This window comes from Micrasema longulum, unplaced genomic scaffold (assembly GCF_059751315.1).
Source record: "Micrasema longulum isolate JH-2025_06_02 unplaced genomic scaffold, ASM5975131v1 h1tg000469l, whole genome shotgun sequence".
In the NCBI taxonomy this organism is placed as follows: Eukaryota; Metazoa; Arthropoda; class Insecta; order Trichoptera; family Brachycentridae; genus Micrasema; species Micrasema longulum.
In genome coordinates this window covers 289,856-311,930 of record NW_028277667.1, presented here as the reverse complement: position 1 = coordinate 311,930, position 22,075 = coordinate 289,856, and the positions used below count along the sequence as shown (strand labels likewise).

The 22,075-nt window shown below is 34.2% G+C and overlaps 2 protein-coding genes across 3 annotated transcripts; both read left to right on the top strand.

Moving 5' to 3' along the window:
- Window positions 1-78: 78 nt before the first annotated feature.
- On the top strand, window positions 79-1,250 carry LOC148281334 (cytochrome c oxidase assembly factor 1 homolog). The gene has a single exon (XM_088226793.1). The coding sequence runs from the start codon at window positions 223-225 to the stop codon at window positions 631-633; it is 411 nt and encodes a 136-aa protein (XP_088082919.1). The 5' UTR covers window positions 79-222; the 3' UTR covers window positions 634-1,250.
- A 4,585-nt stretch (window positions 1,251-5,835) lies between these two features.
- LOC148281333 (uncharacterized) lies at window positions 5,836-21,787 on the top strand. 2 transcript variants are annotated; one of them, XM_088226757.1, is made up of 8 exons: window positions 5,836-6,161; window positions 7,906-8,034; window positions 10,498-11,243; window positions 12,551-12,660; window positions 14,684-14,753; window positions 16,228-16,415; window positions 17,374-18,107; window positions 21,170-21,787. In XM_088226757.1, the coding sequence occupies exons 1-8, from the start codon at window positions 6,113-6,115 to the stop codon at window positions 21,349-21,351; spliced, it is 2,208 nt and encodes a 735-aa protein (XP_088082883.1). In that variant the 5' UTR covers window positions 5,836-6,112; the 3' UTR covers window positions 21,352-21,787. The 2 variants fall into 2 exon arrangements, 1 of the variants encoding a protein (XP_088082883.1); XR_015822372.1 differs by lacking the exon at window positions 21,170-21,787 and having other exon boundaries at window positions 14,684-14,758; window positions 17,374-17,503.
- Window positions 21,788-22,075: the final 288 nt, after the last annotated feature.

Genomic DNA, 22,075 nt, shown 5'->3' with positions numbered 1-22,075 from the left:
ATATTTTCAGCTGTAAAAATTTAATAATGCTTTAAAGTTTATATCTGAAATTTCTATGGTTTGAAGAAACGTCAAAATTTGACGAAATAGTAATGTTTAATGTTACATAACCTCAATCTTGGTGTTTAGGATGAGATACATTTATGACTGAAAACGTTGGTTTTTTTTGTCAAAACATTAATTATTCCATAACTAATTTCGTCTATTTATTACTTGTGTAAAATGGTCAGAACGGAAACTTTAGTAAAAATTGCCGGAATCGGTGGGGTTATCGTTGCGACTACTGGTTTTATTCTGAAAGACAAGTTAAGATATCAAATATATTCGAGTGACTTGTACAAATCTGCAATGAAAAATCTCCGTACCCATCCTGGCGCTGTACATCTGCTCGGTGAACCCATCAAGGAAAAGCAATTTAAGATCGACGAAGACATCAACTTTTGCGATGGAAGAACTGCGAAATTTCAAATACCAGTCAAGGGACCCAATACCAAGGGGGTGTACTATTTCTGGGCTGAAAAATTAGACGAAAAATGGGTATTCACGAGGGCTGAATTAGGATTGGATGATGATCCTACAAGAAGATTAGTTATAGTCAAAGATACAACGAATCATTCTGATATTAAAAATTAAAGATTATCGAGATATTGTAAAGGTAGTTATTAAAACATTGATTATTCGTTTTTAAACAAGTCTTATTTTTTAATGCAGCTTACGGAATCCACAAACTATCTACAGGTAGGATTGCCATATGTCCGGGTTTAGACTTAACTAGTGGTCTAAATTATTTGCAACAGAGAGGGAAAACATTTTTGAGAAGTGAATATGGAAGTCTATGCATTTACCGGGCTTATGACCTGTCATTGGCTGGTTTGAGTGGCCACTTTACACACTAACATTCACCATTCTGCCAGTGTTTGAACATCCACATTTCCTCAACTCTTCCGTATGTTGACTTTCGTGAAGAAAAAGAGCTGAAACCTTTATCATTTGGGCATACTCTAAACATTGTTATCTAGTGGTCTCCGTTGGGATATTTATATACCCCAATGATGATCTCTCGCTCCATACCTCCACAAATGCCGCTTGACATAAAGACTTGATTTTTTTAACTCCATTTGTATTAGATTAGTAGAGTAAAATTATAAAACAGGATTATATTCATTTCTTAAATATACCTCCACAAAGAAGCATGTTTAGCTCATACACAGGTCGGTAATCAAATAAATAATAAGTGGTTAAAAACAAAATGTTTTGTTTTTAATTTCATTATGAATTAGCACTTCAAAAAGTTAGCTCTTCAAATATTCATTTTAATTTATTGAATCTTTTCGTATACCTATGTATATAATATGATTGATTTTACATTTGTGGATAGCGGGAAATAGAACCAATAAATTATTATCAGCATGAGTTAATATTTATAGTTGTTCACATTTATTGTTGTTATATTTAAGTATTAAATCATAAATAAATAATTTATATAATTCTAAGTTTTTTAATACATCACAAATAATTATTACCAAACGTATAACATAAATCTTTTTCTTATACCAAAGGGTACTGTCCCCACCCTATAAACATGTATTTAAAATTCTATGTAAATATCTTGTAATATATATATATATATATAGTTGGATAATTTATATAGCGCCATTTTTGTGAAAATCACCTCAAGGGCGCTGTACAATTAATAAATATCCCAGTACGTCTTGCAGCTACAGAGCGCATGGACGGTTGGGATTCTAGTTCCTCGTTTTCAATTAAGATCAATAAAAAATTATAACAGATAGGAGCTAGATTACAGGACGTCATAGACAGTTAGAAATTTAGCCCCCATTTACACATTTTAAAAATTGACAAATAAATTTAGTGTTAATGATACTAAAAAAAAATAAAAATAATATGAATAATAAAAAGGAGTAAGATTACAACACGTCTTGCAGCTACTAAGCGCATAGACGATTGGAATTCTAGACCCCATTTATAAAATTTAGGTATTTTTAAGTTGGTATATGAAAGCTAGATAACCAATCATCGTGCAGCTACAAAGCGCATGGACGAGTGGAATTCTAGCAAAGTTAGAATGATATCAATAAATTTATAAAAAATAGAGCATAGTAGTAAGTTTGTCAAGTGTTCATGCCAAGAACTAAGCAATAAAAAACTAAATAAATAAAGCACTGTATCAACTCCATGGTTAACAAAGGGAGATAGATGTCCAAAGAGAATCTTTTGTAGACAGTAGGTAGATATCGTCACCATAATAAATGGTGTTAAGCCGTAAATATGTTACATTATTTTGTAAAGTTTTTAAAATATTAATTACTAACCCACTAACTTGTATATAATACTAGCACATGTGTAAATATCCAAATGAACAAAAAAAAAGAAAACTACACTGGCTATAACACCCCAGTTGGGAGGTGAAAAGGCCATAAAAAACTAAGAAGAAACATCAAAGGGTGTCTGCTTTAAAAAAAATCTCAAAACCAGTTTTTTTTCAGCAAATAGGCAAGAAGATATTGCAATTTATTATTTTTTACATTCAAAGCAAATTCTTGGAACTATTGAGTACAACAACGGATCTAGCGCTCGGTCAGTTATTGAAAAGGGATGAATATTTACATGTTTGTATGTAAATTAACCTTCATGGGTCACAATCTGTGTGATTGGTTTGCTTTATGCATGGTCAGTCTCCACCCGTCTCTATCCTCCGCTTGTCTCTTTAACTCGGCGTACCCGCTACAACTCAGGTTGGAGATAAACTGGTCTATGTAGCTTAAACGGGGTCGTCCTCTGTAATTTGTGCCTTCGCACATGCCCTCCGCAATCGTAAGAAGCAGGCGTCTTATATTATGACCTATCCATTTAGCTCGCTGTTGTGCAACTTTATTGAACAAGCATCTAGACTCCCCAGCCGTGCTTACCTCGGTATTCCCAAGATGTTCCGACTAATGAATTCCCAACATGCAAATTAAATTACTGATATAAATTTCATTATTTATAAATTATGTAGAAGTGTAGTGTATTATTCCTTTTTTTTTTTTTTTTTAAGTTTTTTTTTGCTGTTTGAACGTATGGAGGCTCACATACTTTCGTATTCCGGTGGATTTGACTGTCACATACCTAATTCAGGGAGAAAAGTAAGTTTAGGTAGTAGCTTGTTTTCCCAAAACAGGCAGTCTGGAAGTATTCTTATAACTTAAAATCTACTATCTGCATATATTATCAAGTCACAAAACTCTTTTTTACATATTGCTAATTGACCTTGAATTTGAAACCAATAATTGTGATTTGTTTTAAGAAGCTGATCATTTACATACTTCAAAAACCTTTTACCATCAAAGTGGCCTGTTGTATTGAGAGGAGTCCAATTGATGGTATGCATTTTACTTCCACTATCCCTTCATCACCAATTAATCCACCAGGACTAGCTCCTAAGAATGGCAAATCACTTCTGACAACTAGTCCACAATGCTGTACTTTTCCATGATGAGTACATTTGTACAAATCTATTGCTCTACTCTCATTCGCTCTCATTTACCCTGCCATATTGCATTGCCTTTGTATAAATTTCATCAGATCTACCAAAAAATCGGTAGATCTGGCAACGCTGCTTGTATAAAACATTAGGTACCTACCTACAGCGTTGCCAATGCTAATTTTCCAAATTCCCCAAAAATCTAGATCACATTACCCAAATGGGGAGAAAACAAAGTCTTGATTCCCCACATAATTATTGTTAAGTAAATAACAGCATTTATCGATATTATTCCTGGCCGATTACCTTTCGTTCCCATCCTTCCTTTGACCCATCCTTATGGTACCTACCTAACATCAAGATAGAAGATATTCAAAATTAGAAGATTCGGATTTAGACCAAAAACAATACAACATTTTGGACTTGAAATAAAATCGGATAAAAGGTGGTTGGAATCGTCGCGCGTCGAGAAAACATTGTTATATTAATGTTCATTTGTGATCCAGTGCCAGAAATTGAAGAACATTCAGATTATATTAAAGGTAGGTATTCATTCGATATTCCTATCCTTTCTCAAATATTTCCCAATTCACAAAACTGAATGAAATTCAATTTTCATTTACAGTCCGCCTTTTCGTTAACAATTATCTCAAGAAAGAAAAAATAGTTTTAATAATATATGTATATAATAACATGAAATAAAAACTGGCTAAAATCGTGAGTGTAGCGAGGTCCACCACTGGTAACTTTGCCATTTATGCACATATAATATTACAATATTTTTTAATTCAAACAAAATAGACTTATGGTCTAATTATCCTCGATATTTCGAGAGGACATTTGTGGGCTCTTAAGAAGAATTTAACCAATTTTTTTTAATAACCTACCTTAGGATTATCTTGCGCTTTTTTATCAACAACTTTTAACAACCATTTATATTTTTTTGCACAAAACCGTTATTACTTTGAAAGATAATAAAACAAAACGCTAGCAGTCATTTGTACTAGTAGGTACCTAATGTCCTCATTCGACTGTCATTGTTTTCATTTTCCGTTAAAAAGGGGGTCCCCGAAATGCTATTTGAAGATGATATTGTGTTGCTATTAAAAAATATCGATCTCATTCATTATAATATTAATGTTTCAATCACTTACCATCAAACTATCGATGTGTTAGCTAAAGATAAATTAATAAATTATAAAATGTTAAAATCCCCGCAGTTTGTGGAATTCTCCACTAATTGGCAATAATGATTAGGTGCCATATTTATCTTAAAATTATTTTATAACAGCATCAGAAAAGTTGAGAGGGTCTGTCAGCAATAAAAATTGAAATCCAACCAATAGCAATTTTGTTTTGAAAACCTTTGTTTCAAATTAGGTACTTAGATATGAAACTGTATAAAAATGAAATCTTCGCTGGGTTCTGCATTTGTTCTCAATATTTCAATAACTTCAATTACATCACGTAATTATAAAGAATTCCTCGTGATTGGTTGGTTTTAAAAAACTCAATCGACGCATGCGCTATTTAAAGTAGGTATATTAAATTACTGATTATTTGTAAACACGAAGTAAATTATTAAAGGAGTGCTTAATAAATAATATTAAACTGCACTAAAAAGATTCTGTATGTGTGAATATTCATTCAGGTGATTTATTCATTTTAATTTTATAATTATTACACACTTGTTAAATTTCAGGAGGCTTAAGGTCCCTCAACTGAAAGATTTCGGTTTAACTGATTATGGCACATCTTTCTTGGTCATTTTCATCCTACGATACCATTAATTCTATACATATACTTCAGTTTGACTTTTTTTTCGTCATCTATTCGTTTGACATAACAAAACCATCTCAATGGCCATGTTAAACTTATAAATTAAACCAGTTTCAAATTTGCACTTTGGCCAGTTTTCATCATTCGTAACCTTATCGTACATTGATTTCCAACACGATCGTATAATCGTAACTTTGATTTCATTCTTCTTCTGCCAGTATCATGTTTCACTTTCATAAATAAGACTGAAACACTATTGTGCACTGCCAGTCGACCTTCAATTGACATATTTTTATAAGCAATTACTGTACTAAGTGCGCGTTTATTTTGTTGCCAGAATTCACTCTCCCTTCAATATTTTTTTCAACTCTTTCATATCTTGAAGACATGCTTCTTATATACACATGTTTGTTTTTAGAAAAAGTTTTACTAAATACAGGCTGCAAAATATGACCGTTTCGAGAGGATGATATTTTGTAGTATTTGAATAAAAAAAGATCTTGAATGTGTAGGTACGTAAATTATCTATGAAGTAAAATATCTATGGCTTTTCTAGGTTACTATCAATGGTTAGTGTTTAGTCTATAGTATTTCTTTGGTCAGTGTGTTTTCGTTTTGGCGCCTTGCAAGTTGCCAGTTTGTGCAAATTGCAAATATAAAAGGAGTCATTTTTAACTTTCTGGCTCCTCTAGTGTAAAAAAATGTAATTTGAGTTAACTTGTGTGCCGTTTTTACAATAAATCGGATTCGCTCTGAATCTGTCTCTATCTCTCAAATAAAATCGACGAAGATCAACTGTGTATATTCATATTGTTCCATTCAGTAAAATTTCATCGCGCACTTCAAAGCATGTCAACAATAAAGGATTGTTTACAGAACTTTAAAGGAATCTCTCCAGGTGTGTGAAAATTGAAATATTAAACGCTCCATTAACATTATTTCGGTGTAACAATATCGAATCGAAGAGTTATTTTTTTGTTACCAAAAATGGCATTTGCCAAGCTTGCCGGTTTTTATGACCAGCTTTGATTTTGTGGTGATTTGCAAGGGTATTTATCTTAAGACTAATCTTAAACCATTATACATAGCTGTTGGAAAAACGAAAAGGAATTTAAGATACCTTTCTAACATCTTGTCGCGCAGCATTAATACGACATCAATCAATAAAAAAATTATGGGCTTCATTAAAAAAATAAAGTGTGCGTTTGCGAAGCTTGTAACAACAAAAAGTCCAATTCTCAATAGTATAATTTTGGATTGATAATTTTATTCTAGTTGATAAAGATTATGTAGTAAGAAATAACAAATTAACAAATGACTGAGTTAAAAACAGAAATTATACAATCAAAAACACGTTTCGTAGGTTTTTAAAAAATATTGAATTGTTTTGTAATGTTGCATTGTCTTGTCCATGATTAGCAAATTTATTTTGAAGAAAAATGTGCATTTGAAAAGTATGAAATATTCTGCTGTTTTTTTCGTCACCCGCACGTCAACACTTTGATAATAATGTAAACAATATCTTACATGTTTGCAATGGAGGCCTAAAATTAGATAATTATCAAATATTATAAGTTCAAAAAGGTATCAACCCGCCTGTAGTGATTTTCATTTTGAAAAACGGACTGCTTCCTTGACACATGTCGAAAAGTATACAACAACAATAACCATCACGCCGTTTCCCCGTAAGGGTAGGGAGAGAGGATCGAATGCCACATCACTCTATCTTTGCACACAGATCTCGCTTCCTCTACATTCATACATCTTCTCATGCACGCGCGCCGATTATTCTGACTTTTAACATGCCCATCTTCAAGTATTTGTTGGATTTGGTCATGACATGTCTTTCTCGGTCTTCCTCTATTTCTGCATCTGTCAACATTCGCATTGTAAATATTCTTAGTCGTTCTTTTGCTGTTTATTCACTCTACATGCCCAAACCAGCGCAGAGCTCCTTTCTTGATTTTGTCGATAATGCTCTTCTCAGCCTTACTTAATGTACAGATCTCAACATTTGTGCATCTACCGTACATAGTTTTATCCCACATTCGCCTGAGAGATCGCATTTCGACAGCATTCAGCCTACTTTCATCCCTGTTTTTCTAAGCCCATACATCAGGGTCGGGGACCAGGACTTCAACGTGAACTGCTAATTTTGCCTCGCGACGAAACATTTATTTGCCTAGGTTGATTTAAGTGCACCGTTCACTCTGTTCCCGGCTCTCACCCTCCTTACAATATCTTTCTCAGTCATTCCATCCCTAGTAAACGTACTTCCCAGATACACAAATTCCTCTACTTGTTTTAGTATTCTCCATTCACAGTGATTTCACAAGGTCATAAACCCTGTAAATGCCTAGACTTCCATATTTCCTTCTCAAAAATGTTTTTCCTCTATGTTGCAACAAATTTAAATCTTGATTATTCCCCAGGGAGGCAATCCAGCCTGTCTGCAAACATTTGGACATACTCAAAACATTGTTAAACCTATTTATCAAAGTGCTCTGCCACCGCATGCCCTCTTAAGCATCTTAATAAAAATTTGTATTCAAATGTGTTGTGTAAGTTAACAAAATGTAAAGAAAGGCATTGGTTGGAATAGCACTGAACTTGGTAAATAATTTGGGCGTGTAATATTTCAGTGAAGACAAATCAGGGTAGGAGTTGGCACTGCAAGCACTGTTCCCTGGTGTCGGCCAGTGAAGTGGAATTCGCCAAACACTTACGCTCTCATTTCTCGGGACACAGAGCTCGGCATCATAGAAAACCAGGTGAAGTATTTTATATTAATGTTTTATTATGTCAATATTCGTAAAACAGTTCGAAATGAAAAATTATCTAGCGGCATCATGTAAAAACCTTTTTTATTATTTATTTTAATATTGATTTTCCAATTGTGAACAATTTTCCATCAGATGGGGTGAATATAAACGAGTTTTCATATTTAAACTTAATAGCTTAATAACCCCGCACATTATATGCGCCCCGTATGATATTTATGGTATTTAAAGTCATTTATTTATTTTATTTGGTTATTGTAAGACAAAGATAATACAAAAGAAATTAAATCTTTTGCAAGTACCATTTTCGCATGCAATACGAGCTTTATTCTATATAAATGAGGTCAATGCTATACACAGTTTTTCTGGGCCAGACCGCGAAACTTCAGAGGAACATTCCTCATGGTAAGCTTAAAAAAAATCCTAATAAAATTTTTCCCAAAAGTAATATTTGAAAAAAAAAACATCAGCAGATGAAAGAATTGAAGGAATATAGAGGTTCAAATATGGGCAAAATGGTGAATGTTACACAGTGTGTAAAGTGGCCACTTAAACCAGCCATTGACAGGTCATAAGCCCTGTAGATGCCTAGACTTCTATATTACCTTCTCTTAAATGTTCTTCATCTCTGTTGTAATATGTTAATATAAACAGCTCCCCAGGGAGTTGAATCCAGTCCTTGTCTACAAAAATTTGGACAAACTCAAAATATTGGACAAAAATATTGTTGTTCTTTCATATGTAAACTTATGTTCACTTATGTATATTCACTATTTATAATATATCTAACCTAGTATTTTTTTGAAACCACGATGATCAGTATGGGCAAAAAGACATATTAGCATATTTAAAAAAATATTTGGAACGAAAAAAATTTGGAAAAATAAAATACTAAAAAGAACAAATGGTTGCTTACTTTTGCAGGGGAGAAGTGAGGGGAGCGCAGCGCAGTATCAGACTCCCCTCTTCCCCCTTCTCGTTTCACCCCTGCAGAAGTAAGCAACCATTTGCTTTTTTGATATTTTATTTTTTTAAATTTTATTCGTTCTAAAAAAATATTTAAATGTGCCAATATGTCTTCTTGCTCATACTGATCATTGTGGTTTCGGATGTGACAGGGTTTAAAGAACACCCCGTATACTCTTTATGTTTAATTTTGGATATATTTACGCTTTTAAAATTTATTTTTTTTGTTTTCTGGCATTTCTTCAAATAACTTGACTCCCTCGCACGTCAGGCAGAGGCAGTTCTAGGACATTGCCTTTGATTTCTTTCCCAGTCCTATATTTTTAGATCCTCCTGTTGCATAGTTTCTATGATAGAACTCGTTATTTTTTAGTTTGTTTTGAAAATATCTCGGAACTATTCCTTTAATAATTTTGTTGATTTCATTGGCAACATTGAATTTGATTCTCCGATCAATTGTCATAATATCTAAGAGCTGAATCATTTTCTCATCTCTTTGTTTTGGTGTATATTTGTAAATCTCCTTTACGCCCATGTCATTTTGGGCTATTAAATCATCAGGTTTAACCAGTGTCCCCGGAGGATGTCTTCTTTTCTGATATAAAGCAACACATTTACATAGAATGTGTATTATTATAGTCCTTAAAATATAGCTTGATTAGAATGACAGTTGTCAGCAAAAATGAGGACATAACTTTGTAGTAACGTCTAAGGAGTGATTTATTTTGACACATGAAAATTCATTTGTATATGGCATGTTAATTTATTTTTTTAATACAATGCTTGACATATAAATCAACATAATTATATAAAATCAGCTTTAAAATTAAAAAAACTAAAATAAAATTAATTATTAACGATGTTCTTACAAGGTTACATCATTTTGCTAAAATGTTGGAGATGAGACAAATTGATCAACGTAAATTGATTGAATAAAAAATAATTTGTTCATTGTTCATAAAAAAAAGTATTTGATCTCTTATTTTTTGGTAAATAATTGTCTTAAACCCACTATAATAGGCTTGTTTTTGCATTTTTATAACAATTTTTGGACACAGAGTCTCATGTTTGCGTAAAAAACTGATAAAATTGATTTGATCGGTACATGGTCAATGATCAATAATTTCCCATCATTAATGACATTAGTTTGGCAGCTGTCAATTTAATCAAGCTATATTTTAAGGACTATAGTGTTTCATCATCTGCACACAGAACTTATAGTTTCAGAAAAGCTCATTATAGTACGTTGTTTATTTAATCTGCAGTGCCTTGTCAGGGCTCTAGTGATAACCCTCGCGTAAAATTAGATTTTTTTCTTTCATAAAAATGGGCAAAATTGTTTTTTTTTTCATGCAATTATTTTGTCCATTTTAAAGAAAACTTAACTTTCTTTTGGTGGATCTGGGTCTTAATCTAATAGAGTAACATTACATTGTTGATGTGCAGAACATTTTTGAGTGCATATTTACTTTTGTTGTTTTATTCCAGTAAAGCCCATTTCTAAAAATGGCAGAACGAGCGATGATAAAATATCTGGCAGCACTCCTTTCATTAAATTTGACGGTCTCAGCACGAGTCAACTGGAAATCAGCCAGCCGAATACTGTTACCAACTTGATGCAGATAAATTCACAAAATAGAGAAATTTGCGAACAGTTGGTAGACCCGTCTCTAGTAATGCCGTCCAAACATTCAGAAGACAACCTGACAGAATTCAACTATACCGAAATTTTAAATATGGGCAGTATTTCAAACAGCGTTGCCGCCGATTTAAAAAACAATTTCGATTTTGATTTCTCCGCTGATAAAAATGTAAATCTGCAAATTCTGGCCGACGCGGTGGCGCGCAATGATGCACCGGGGAAACAAACCAGCCTGGCAAATGAAAATTTAGCCACGATTATACCGTTGAATCTGTTTTATGTCGAAGATGGCCATTTCGCCTCCGCTGTTCAAAGTGTCGAAATATCAGAAGTCGATGTTGCAAATAATGCGGGCCATGATAACGTGGTGATTGTCGATAACTTTGTCGACGAAACAGTCAGGTTAATTGATCTGAACGGACAGGTTGTCAGCGGGAGGACGGTGGAGATTACGGAGAATCAAAAAGTGATCAATTCTAATGTTAATCTATTTACCTGTGAAATATGTCACAAGACATTTTCAAAAAGCTCAAATCTTCATAGGCATTTGAGGAAACACACTGGGGAATTTACTTGTAGTTATTGCTCTGTGGTAAGTTTCTTCTTAAAATATTTTTTTTCTACTTGTGAATAAAAATTAGTAACACGTTCGCGGTTATGCTGGCTGCAGCCATCAGAATCGTGTCTCTCATTTGGGAAATGACGGCTATAGCCACCGGTCCAAAAAACATCTTAGTGAAAGGACGTAAATCATATGGTAAGAGGAGATATTGTCCATTAAAACAGTCAGCAACAAAAGTGTCTCAGTATGTCAGTAAAATAAGATTTACTTCAAACCAATAACTACGGTCCAATGGGATCTGAAATATAAAAAAAATAAGAAATTTGTTATATTGTATGTCCATATGAAAGGATCCCATGAGAAAAAAGTGTCCACAAACTTGTAAATATTATAAAGTTGGTGTCACAAAAACAAAGGATAATCCTGAAACTGGTGATAGACCTGGGCATGACCTTTCATATTAATAAAATATGGCCATAGATTAGGTCGCGTGGTTTTTTAAATTTGAAATATGTATTTAGATGAATCATAAGAACGCAAATATTTCTTTGATCAAAAATATATAAATACGCAAGCCGTTTCAGGCTCGACGACCACTTTGCAGCTCATCTTTGAACTCTTTTCAGTAAGTTGGTATCCTTGGCAAAATAGGGATTCCATATTTGAAACCCGTATTCGAGAGCCGGTCTGATATATAATTTGTATATTTTCGGTAGCATAATCGGTGTTATATATGAGAAAGCTTTTTTTAAATACGTATATACTTTTATTCCATTTTTATTTATAAATTTTTACCAGTGACCGGGTTTCGTCGTGACCGACATCGTCAGACTGGTGGGAGATCAAATACATTTTCATTATAAAACTTCATCAAATTATATAATTTACACCAGTGTTTATTATATACATTCATTCAAACAAAACATAAATTCTTACAGTTGTTATTACCTTCTACTTAAATGATTTTAATTTAAACTATTTTATTTCCATAATTATATAAATATATAAAATCATGATTTACAACCCCTGCTTGCACTTGTATATAACAAAGAAATTTGTTTAGTCTCCTACCAGTCGGTCACGACAAAACCCGGTCACTGGTAAAAAAATTATAAATAAAAGTGGAATAAAACTTTATGCGTATTTTTATTATTATAATTAAAATGCAGTTCCACCAAGAAATGTCAGTAGAAAAACTCAATCTATTAAGTAGATAATTGAATTGGATTTTTTGTTATTTATTTACTCAATGTCTGATCTGTTATTGTTATTCCGAAGTCATCCGTACTTCCTACTTTCACTATGTATTCCAACACTATCACTCTACCATTTTCCAGAGCTTTTGCCGTAAGGAAACATGGATAACTCACTGTTGCAAAGAAAAGGAAAATGCAGAAACGCATCTAGCAGAAAAGCGTCTTGAAACAATCCCAGAAACCGATTCGAGGTGAGAGATAATTCGATTGTTTCATCACAACATGTCCAATTTCAGAGGTATATTAAAAAAATAATAAAAACCATCACGCTGTTTGTATTGGGGTAGGCAGAGAGGACAGAATACCAATCTGTGTTTGCTTACAGACCTCGCTTCCTCTACGAATGTATAGGCTCTAGAGCAGTGTTTCCGGGCCTTCTTTATGCCATGCCCCACCGTAGTCTTTTCGAAAGTCAGATGCCCCACCGGCATATTTTTTACTTATGAACCCCTTATGAATAAAACCTATTCCAATACATATATTGTAACTGAAATAATTATAAAACACGAATTGAAAATGTAATTAAGTAGAATAAAATAAATATGTGTATGGCGCCTTTTATAGACACGTCTTCCGCGCATAGATATACCTATAACAATGTACTATCAAAAAATCACAATGCAATTACACAGCTTGAGCCCAGTACCAAAACAACATCTACATCCTGCACAGTTTCTGTGTTTTTAGATAATTATTAAAATTGTAACGGGTTTCATTCTATTTTAAGTACAGTTTGGCGTGTATTTTAATTTTGTACATCTCTGGCATTTTTTTGTATGACCGATGAGTATTCTCCTTTGCCGAATGCCGGCGTGTCTCATCTCTTGAGCGTGGTGACCCACCTCTGAGGCGTTATGCCCCACCGTGGGAAACACCGCTCTGGAGTATATATCTCTAGGGTAAGCCCACTTGAGGAACCTATGCTCTAGAGAGATATATCCTTTTGTTATGTAAAAGAGCGTCAGATTTTAGCATGTTTTTTTCCCTGTATTATGGCAATACGCTGTATCTACAGATACAGCATTTTAACTTAACAAATCTATTTGTCGAGTTACATCATATGAACTTACTTTTATTTTTTATTGTTGTTACTTCCCAAGGAATTGACGATGCGTATTGCCTTTATAAATAAAAAAAACATTAAAAAAAATGTTCCGCCCGAACATGTTTTTTGTGAATTCCATTAAAATACAAAATACGTTTTTTTATTAATGTTTTGAATAAAGTGTCAATCTAACTTCTCACAAAATTTTAGTTTATTTCTATCGTCAGTTTGCGAGGAACATAACAAAATGTCTAAAAAAAAATTAAAGCCATTTATCTCAAAACTAGCTTTAAGATACAGCATATTGCCATAACACGGAAGTTATATAAAAATGTCTGTTTTAGAAAAACTGACAGATATAACCGTTTTGCATCACACCAGTGATGTATATCGTCCCCGTTCAGGCAAAAGTCGCTAACCCAAAAACTGGCATTTTGAAAAATCGCAATTTGAAAGTTTGTAGACCAAGGAGAAATCAAATTTTTGTGTTTTGGAGGTTATATGTACATAGCATAATTCGTTTGTCTTTTTAATTAATGCAATCGGTAGCTTTTTCCTTCTGATACCTTTGAAAATATCTGGAAGGTTTTTAATGAGGCAAGGTGGCTAAAATTTTGTTAAGTGACCTTTGCTGGTTTATAATCTGGACAATGCAAGCCGTAAGAATTAATTAAAAGAAATAAAATGTTATATGTAATTATTATAGAGTTGTGGTTAAAAAATGAGATTTTATATAAAGAAATATTTTTAAGCATGTTTTTTGTATGTTTTAATATACAATAATATCGTTATCAAAGTATCAGCCTGTAAAGTCAAAAATGTCTAAAGACAGTTGTCGCGTACGGGACTCAATATCTTAGACTGTCTAAAGATAGTTGCCGCTGGGATTGGGTTAACTCAAAATTGACACTTTTAGGGTTAGTGACTTTTGCCTGAAAGGCGACACCAACAAAAACTGACGTAAAAAAAATATACATAGTACTGAACTATTAGGTGAACGATAGATAAATATTTAGTATTTTTTCTAATGTATACATTGTATATTATATTATTTTGTGCCATGTAAATATATATATATATATTTTTAAATTCCATATAAAGGTATCATATTATTAAACGAAAAAATTCAGTAAAAATATTGATAACCCTGTTTGATCTCTTATTTTTAGAGAGAAGTCTAAAAGTGTACCAGATGATTCCAAAAATACTCCACAAATTTCCGGAAACAACAATTGTCATGTAAGGTATTTTTAGTGTTCATTATTATTTCATTGGGGATTTAAACAAAATGCATATTAAATACCTGGATTCTTAAAGCTAAAGATGGCTGCCAGTCACAAATAAACTATGCACAGCAGGCAGTTGACGTTGAGTCACTCCGCATAGACAGTCAACTCCTTTAGGTACTGGAATTACTAATGATAGCAATTATAGTACCGAGATTAAAGCACGGCTATCTGCGGCAAACAGATGTTATTATGGCTTGTGTAAACATCTGGGATTCAAATTGCTCTCTAGAAAACTAAGACCATTATTTACAAAACTCTCCTCAGACCGGTCATTGCATATGGTGCCGAATGCTGGATTATGACCAGAAGAGATGAAAACATGGTATGTATTAGTATTTGAAAGTTAAGCATTAAGTAAGATGTGTAAGGGTGCTGTCAACCACAATGGAGAGTGGAAGAGACGGTTCAATCATGCGCAATTCATAAAAACAAGAAGATTCCAATGGTCGGGCCATGTGCACAAAATGAATGATAATCGTACCCCCAAAAATATATTTATGCCTAGACAAAGTAAAGGCAGACCAAATTAAGATGGCTGGATAATGCGGAAATTGACGTAGAGCAATTGGCCTAACGAATTGGAGAAGAGCCGCGGGGTGCAGGGAGGAATGGCGACTGATTCTGGAGGAGGCCGGGGCTCACAACGGGCTGTAGCGTCACTGATGATGATGTTTTTGTTTTTATTTTCTGCAATATAGGTATAATTTACACGCTTATTGAAAGTCAATAGATAAATAAATAAACAAAACTACACAAAGAGATAGCCAGGTTTCAATAAATAAAATAATACTATTAGTTCTATAATAGGCCCTTTTTTGAAGTACGCTTTTTATGAAAATTTTGAATTTATTGTCCATCACAATTAGGACATTGTCGGGTATTCTATTGTAGAAGCGTACGCAGTGGGCAGTGCCCCACAAACGATGTGCTTACCTTTCTAGTGTTGTGATTATGATTGTCGTTATTTTTTTGAGAGAGATATATTTTTACGCACATACATAATGCTATCATAAATATACTGGCTATATACCGTCATAATGTTTAAAAAAAAAAAATATATTTCTTAAAGAATCGCGAAAATTTAAGTTGTAAATACCTCTCACTGCCCTCTTTTGCAAAACAAAAACTGCGGAAATATCGGCAGCCCGGCCCCACACTAAAATGCCATAAGACATAATACTGTAAAAGTATGAGATGGCATATTAAAACCCCGCTATACCACAACTTTATTTCCATTTTTCTAATAAATTTACAGACAGCAGGGACGTGTGTTTACCTGCTCTCCTGTAAAATGAGTTTTTTAAGGGTCCACCCGGGGTGCAACATTTGGATCATCCATATTTTGTTGAACCTATAACCAACATTTTGATATGTTTTCTGTTCAAGGTAAACCAAGGTGTATCGATTGTTTATGTATTTTTCAGGATGATGGGAAATCGGACAGTACAAAGCCGCCGGTAAAGAGTGCGAAAAAAGCGACATGTTCAGTTTGCGGTTTAATCTTAAGTGACAATAGCTGCCTAAAGAGGCACATGGCCACCCACGAGAAGTCTCTCTGCTACACCTGTGTGTACTGCGGAGCCGTCGTGGCGCATCGTCACTCCATGCGCAGGTAAATTTCCTACCCATCGTAGAGCCGCTTAAACAGACAAAAATCATTCTAGGATTATCAAATCCCGAAGTCAGCTATAGTTTACAGCAAAAGAATGGGCCTTAGGTACCCAGGCCGAGAATATATGTTTGTTGTTAACTAATACAAAAATTTTCAAGGCTTGTTCTATGAGAGCAAAATGCCGTCTCTACAGCTTAGATGCTTTTTTACTCTGAGGAAATTTCATATGAATGTAGCTATATTTATTCATAAAATAAAAGGGGTTTAATTAAATAAAAATACAATAAAATTTAACCTACAATGCCATACGTAGGAAACTAGAGATAAAACCAAGATAAGGTTATGAATAAGAAGTAAAAAATTGTACAAGGGATTGAAACTGTACCATGTGTTACCTAAAAAAATTAAAGAAATCAATTTGAAAAATATGTTCTTGATATTTTTTGATCTAAATTGTAATGTTATTAAAGCTTCGTTCTTAAGATGTAATAAATTAACTTAATAAAGCATGAATAAATCCCTGCCACTTGCTAGCTCCTGCGCATCCTCCAAAGTCAGGTTCGCGTCCCGTAGTAGGAGCAGACATCCAGGATGTCGAGAACCTTATGCCTTTTAAAGTAGGCAAGCGTGGTTAAAGCTCTCGGGAGGCATCTGCAGTGTACGGCCCTGCTAACCGTATCGCCTCTGCTTGATGACAGTTGTCGCAAGAGTTTGCTGCGTCCATTACCCTATTTCTTAATTTCTCGTAAAGTCAAACCACCGCACACCCGAGATTCTTCCGAGACACCTGTTCTCAAAACTCAGTATTTTACTGTTTTGAGTCTTGGGAAGGTTTGCGATTCGCATACGTAGAAGAGAATAGATGTTGTGCAGGCGTTAGCATCAGACAGCTTATATTTATAATGATCTTCCACCAAAAATTTTGGCTAGTCTACAGACATATTTTTATTTTTCTTAGACACTTGAAAGTGCATCACCCGGAGTACGAGCACGAGTGGAATAATAAGGAATTCGTTACGAGTCTACAGACAGATGTAAAGAAAAGAACCGGCGAGTCAAACGTCGCTCACAATGCAAAAAAGAAGAAATTTACTCACAGAAAAGAATCCATTCAACTGCCCACTCATTGCCCGAAAAAGGATAGCCTGCTAGGAACGACTATGGTTGAGGATCTCAAACTGGACTTTGACTGCCAAATCCTTCCTGCGAACAAAACTCCCAATCAAGTTAAAGAAGATTCGCTGGACCTATCGTCATTCACCGCTCATTTCGACGACGAGATCGGCCAGATGTCGTTCCAGACACTATCGCTCCCAGACATATTGTGCAAAGGAGAAGTGGTCAAAGTCGATTCGAAAGAAAACTCGCCGATTAAAAATTTCAACATCGGCTCCCTTCTCGTGTTCAACGCCAAACGAAACGTGGACTCGCTACCAGAAATGGATCTAACCTCGAACAAGACCGATTTGAAACTAGATACCAATATTTTCTGCAGTCCTTCGTTTTTCAGCTCTAAGGAGCTGAGTCCCGACAAGGTGATTCGCATCGAAAAGGAAGATGGAATCGGCGATATATTTTTAAGCCCTTTGAAGAGCTGCGAGAGGGGTAGTGGCAAGTTGCCCGTAATGCCGAGTATGCCGGTGCTGCTGTGTGACGAAGATAAAACTGAGCCGTTGGGAAATGTAGAAGCCGGTAAGTTCATTTTGAATCTGCTTAGAGTAGTAGACGAGGTCTGGATTTCATCCCCGAAGGAGTTGTCAAGATTAACATATTTATTCATTATATGGCACAAGTGCCTTTTACAATATAAAATATACAAAATAATGAGTTAGTTAGGTATACAAAAATTTAAAAACAATATCAGAACATGGGTATAAGAAAAATAAAAATAACAAGAAATATATATATACATGTATGTATGGCAGCCATAGAATTAAGAATAGTCCAGAAACCGCATACGCACATCAAACAGAAGGCGACTCAACTACTTATAAATGAGTAGGTTTACGTTTTGACCCATTAGTTTCTTTGTAGACGTTGCTCAGTACGCAACTCCCGATTCGAATTTAACCATGCCGTGTTGTGTCCTTTAAAGTGTAGAAATACTGCTTGGATCTTAAAGAAACAGGATGCAATCACATGTCATGTGTAATTATCGAATGAATGTGTTTGTCACAAATGCATTACTTAAAACTTTAATTATTTTTCCATCTGTCAGATTGTCGAAGAAACAAAATGGAAATTTCGTAAGTGTTGCCAGGGTAGTAAAAAAAATTACCCTTCTTTGCTCATATAATAAGAGAAATAATGAAAATTGAACCTCGGATTAAACAACGCCGTGGTGGGCATTTGGCCGACATTATCTTTAAAACATAAAATATTATTTAACATGATATTAAAATATCCGTTTTATGTAAAAAAAATTATTGTTTTTTTTTTACCTTACATTTGTGTTATGGTTATATTCTTCGAGATCTGGCAATATTACTCGGTGATTTCAAGTATGCGTGCGGCAAAAGTGCGTCTAAGTGGGGAAATTATTAGACGCAGTCCGATGTCTTCAAATATGATTCTACGCTCATTCTGGACCATTCTTAATTCTATGGTGTCAGCATACAAAAGATATAAAAAAATATAATGAATAAACACCAGATCATTAGCATAAGTAGCTTTTGCAAATAATTAGTTAATCTTATCATATTACAACAGAGATGAAGAACATTTAAGAGAGGGTAATATAGAAGTCTAGGCATCTACAGGGCTTATGACCTGTCAATGGCTGGTTTAAGTGGCCACTTTACACACTGTGTAACATTCACCATTCTGCCTATATTTGAACATCTATATTCCTTCAATTCTTTCATCTGTTGATGTTTGTGAAGTTAAAGAGCTGAAACTTTTATTTATGCGGGTGAGATTGAAAAAAAAAAAAAAAAAAAAATTAGTTAATCGTTACTATAGAGCATCATAAAATATTTATGAAGAGATGATTTGAATACACCGAGACTCCAGTTAAAAGTATCGATATGAGAGGTACATTCGTTTCCTAGTCTGTGTATAGGCAGTATTGGTGGGTGACAAAGATGGTCGGTTTGAGAAGGGTGACAATAATATAGACTATTTTGTCTAGTTCTACGTATTGGTATATTAATGTTTATCAAATCCAGGAGTTCGCAACAATCGAATTTAGAATTAATGATTTTATATAAAAATATTTGGTCAGTTATTTTCCTGCGATACTCCAGAGTAGGTAAATTCAAAAAGTTTGATAAAGACACGTAGTTGATTTGTTCTATAGGAATATGCAGTTTGAAATTAATGAAACTTTTTTTTTTTTTTGGATTTTCGTTGGACTCTTTCAACATTATTTGTGTTTTATAAAAAGGGGACCATATAGTAGAGTTGTACTCTAATTGGCTTCTAACCAAGGATATATACAAGAGTTTCGTTATTTTAACTGATTCAAATTCCTTTATGGTTCTAAGAATGAAACCCAAAGTTTTCATACTTTTAGAAGTAATATTACAACAGAGATGATCATTTTCTAGAAGGGCTTGTTTAAGACATTTTACACACTATGTGTGATTCTCATTCTGCCTTTGGCCAGGTGGATGAAGTATACAGTTCTGTGTGAAATAGAACCAGAACCATAGATGAGTGTTTTTGACTCGGTGGCCACTCTCAGCTAAAAGTTCTGAATAAGGAAATCGCAATCAATCGGAGACAATTCCGCCTCGTCGTGAAGCGGTTGACTTGTTTACCTCCTCATTCTTGAGGAACATCTATATTCCTTCAATCAACAGGCTTAATGTATATTGACATTATAATGCACAGTATTTTTTTGTGGTGTTTGCTCATTTGACCTTTAAAGTATGAGAAGAGCACTGTAGCTTCATAATTACTGCAATGTTCTCGATATTTTTACCAATGAGGTGGTTTCTTTGTCAATGGAGTATCAAACTAAGGCAATTTTTTTTTTTTCATATTTTTATGTATATCGTTTTAGTTTTATAATTTTGAAATCGCTCCGCCCGCGCGACGTCACAAGTTTTTCGTCGCAGAGTTCTGCTGACATTTAAAACTAGAGACCCGTAAAGTATTAATAAGCAAAGAAAAATAAAAAGTTTTATGTGAAATAAATAAAGTAAATAACAATATTTTGAGTTAGTCCAAATTTTTGTAGACGAGGAATGGAAATTTTTCAGGCGTTGCCTAGTATGTAGGTGAAATAATTCAACTAGATGAATCTCGCCCGCGTAAATAAAGGTTTCAGCTCTTTAACTTCACAAACATTAACAGATTAAAGAATTGAAGGAATACAGATGTTCAAATAATGGTAGAATGGTGAATGTTGTGAACATTGTGTAAAGTGGCCACTTGAACCAGCCAATGACAGGTCATAAGTCCTGTAGATGCCTAGACTTTTTTAAAATTTTTTTTTTATTTATTTACAATTTCAAAAAACCCGTTAGGGTTACATTAGAAATTTAATATTGTCTAGTCATTTTATGTCTCGTCTAGTCTAGTTAGTTCAGTCATCATGTGCTTTTTCAGATTGATTTTAAATTTGTCTCCATTAAAAGTTTTCAAGTAGTGAGGTAGGTCGTTGTAGTGTTTAAGTCCATTATGTAGTATTTTTATATTACCTTCTCTAAAATGTTCCTCATCTGTGTTGTAATATGTTAATTGAATAAATCAATGTTGTTGAAGCGATTATTAGTGTTTTTTTTGCTATCATTATTTAAACATTTCAGCTGGCATGGAAATCCTGGTATGCAAGCCGGTCTCCGATCGACCCGTGCTGGACTTCTGCTCCTCGGTCCTCCTTCAGGAAGAGACCAATCCGTCGTGCTCGGCCGGGTACGTTTTAGAAGAGTCTTCTTCCATGCAACTGGTGGACACATCCTCAGACTTCACATTCTTTGTGCTGGGATAGAGAAACGGTAACATTTCTTCATATGATGTGGATAGAAACAGAAGTGTAAACAAGAATGAATATGCAAAGTTGAATTTGTTCATATGATAATTTTATCAATGGATCCCTCTAGTCTTTCGTTACATGGCCAACGTTGCCAATCTTGAATGGTAGCCTTAGTAGTGATTAGCTCGAATTTTATAGGACATCAGTCCTTTGGCGTGTTGTCTCGAGACGTCTCCAACACATATACAGTAAAACCGCGATATAACAAAATGCGATATAGCGAAAAATGACATATATCGGAAAAAAATCGAAATTTATTCCCTAAAACCAATTTTTCATACAAAAATGCATTTATGTAACGAAATCCCTTTAATATGGATAGCAAAACCATTTTTGTCCGGTACGAAAAAATGCCAATACATTTACGTAAATTTATAACAAAATGATAAAATATGAAAATATTATTTCGCACTTTCCAAAAGCCGGGCCGCCGCTGTATCTGCCGTATGCGAACGGTTTTACGGCCTTTTCGGCGGCGCGCGGCGGTCTGTCGGCACCCAGAACGAGTCCAGTGTGTGCGTGTGTATGTATGTAAGCGCGTGTGTGAATGAAAACCTCCGAACCTCTCCGAATACTGCCGAGTACGTCAGTCCGCGTGTTTTGTTTTTTGTAGCATATGCATACCTAGTATGTTTTTGTTTTCATTAAGGTAAACGACTTTAATACTGACCCATTTCGT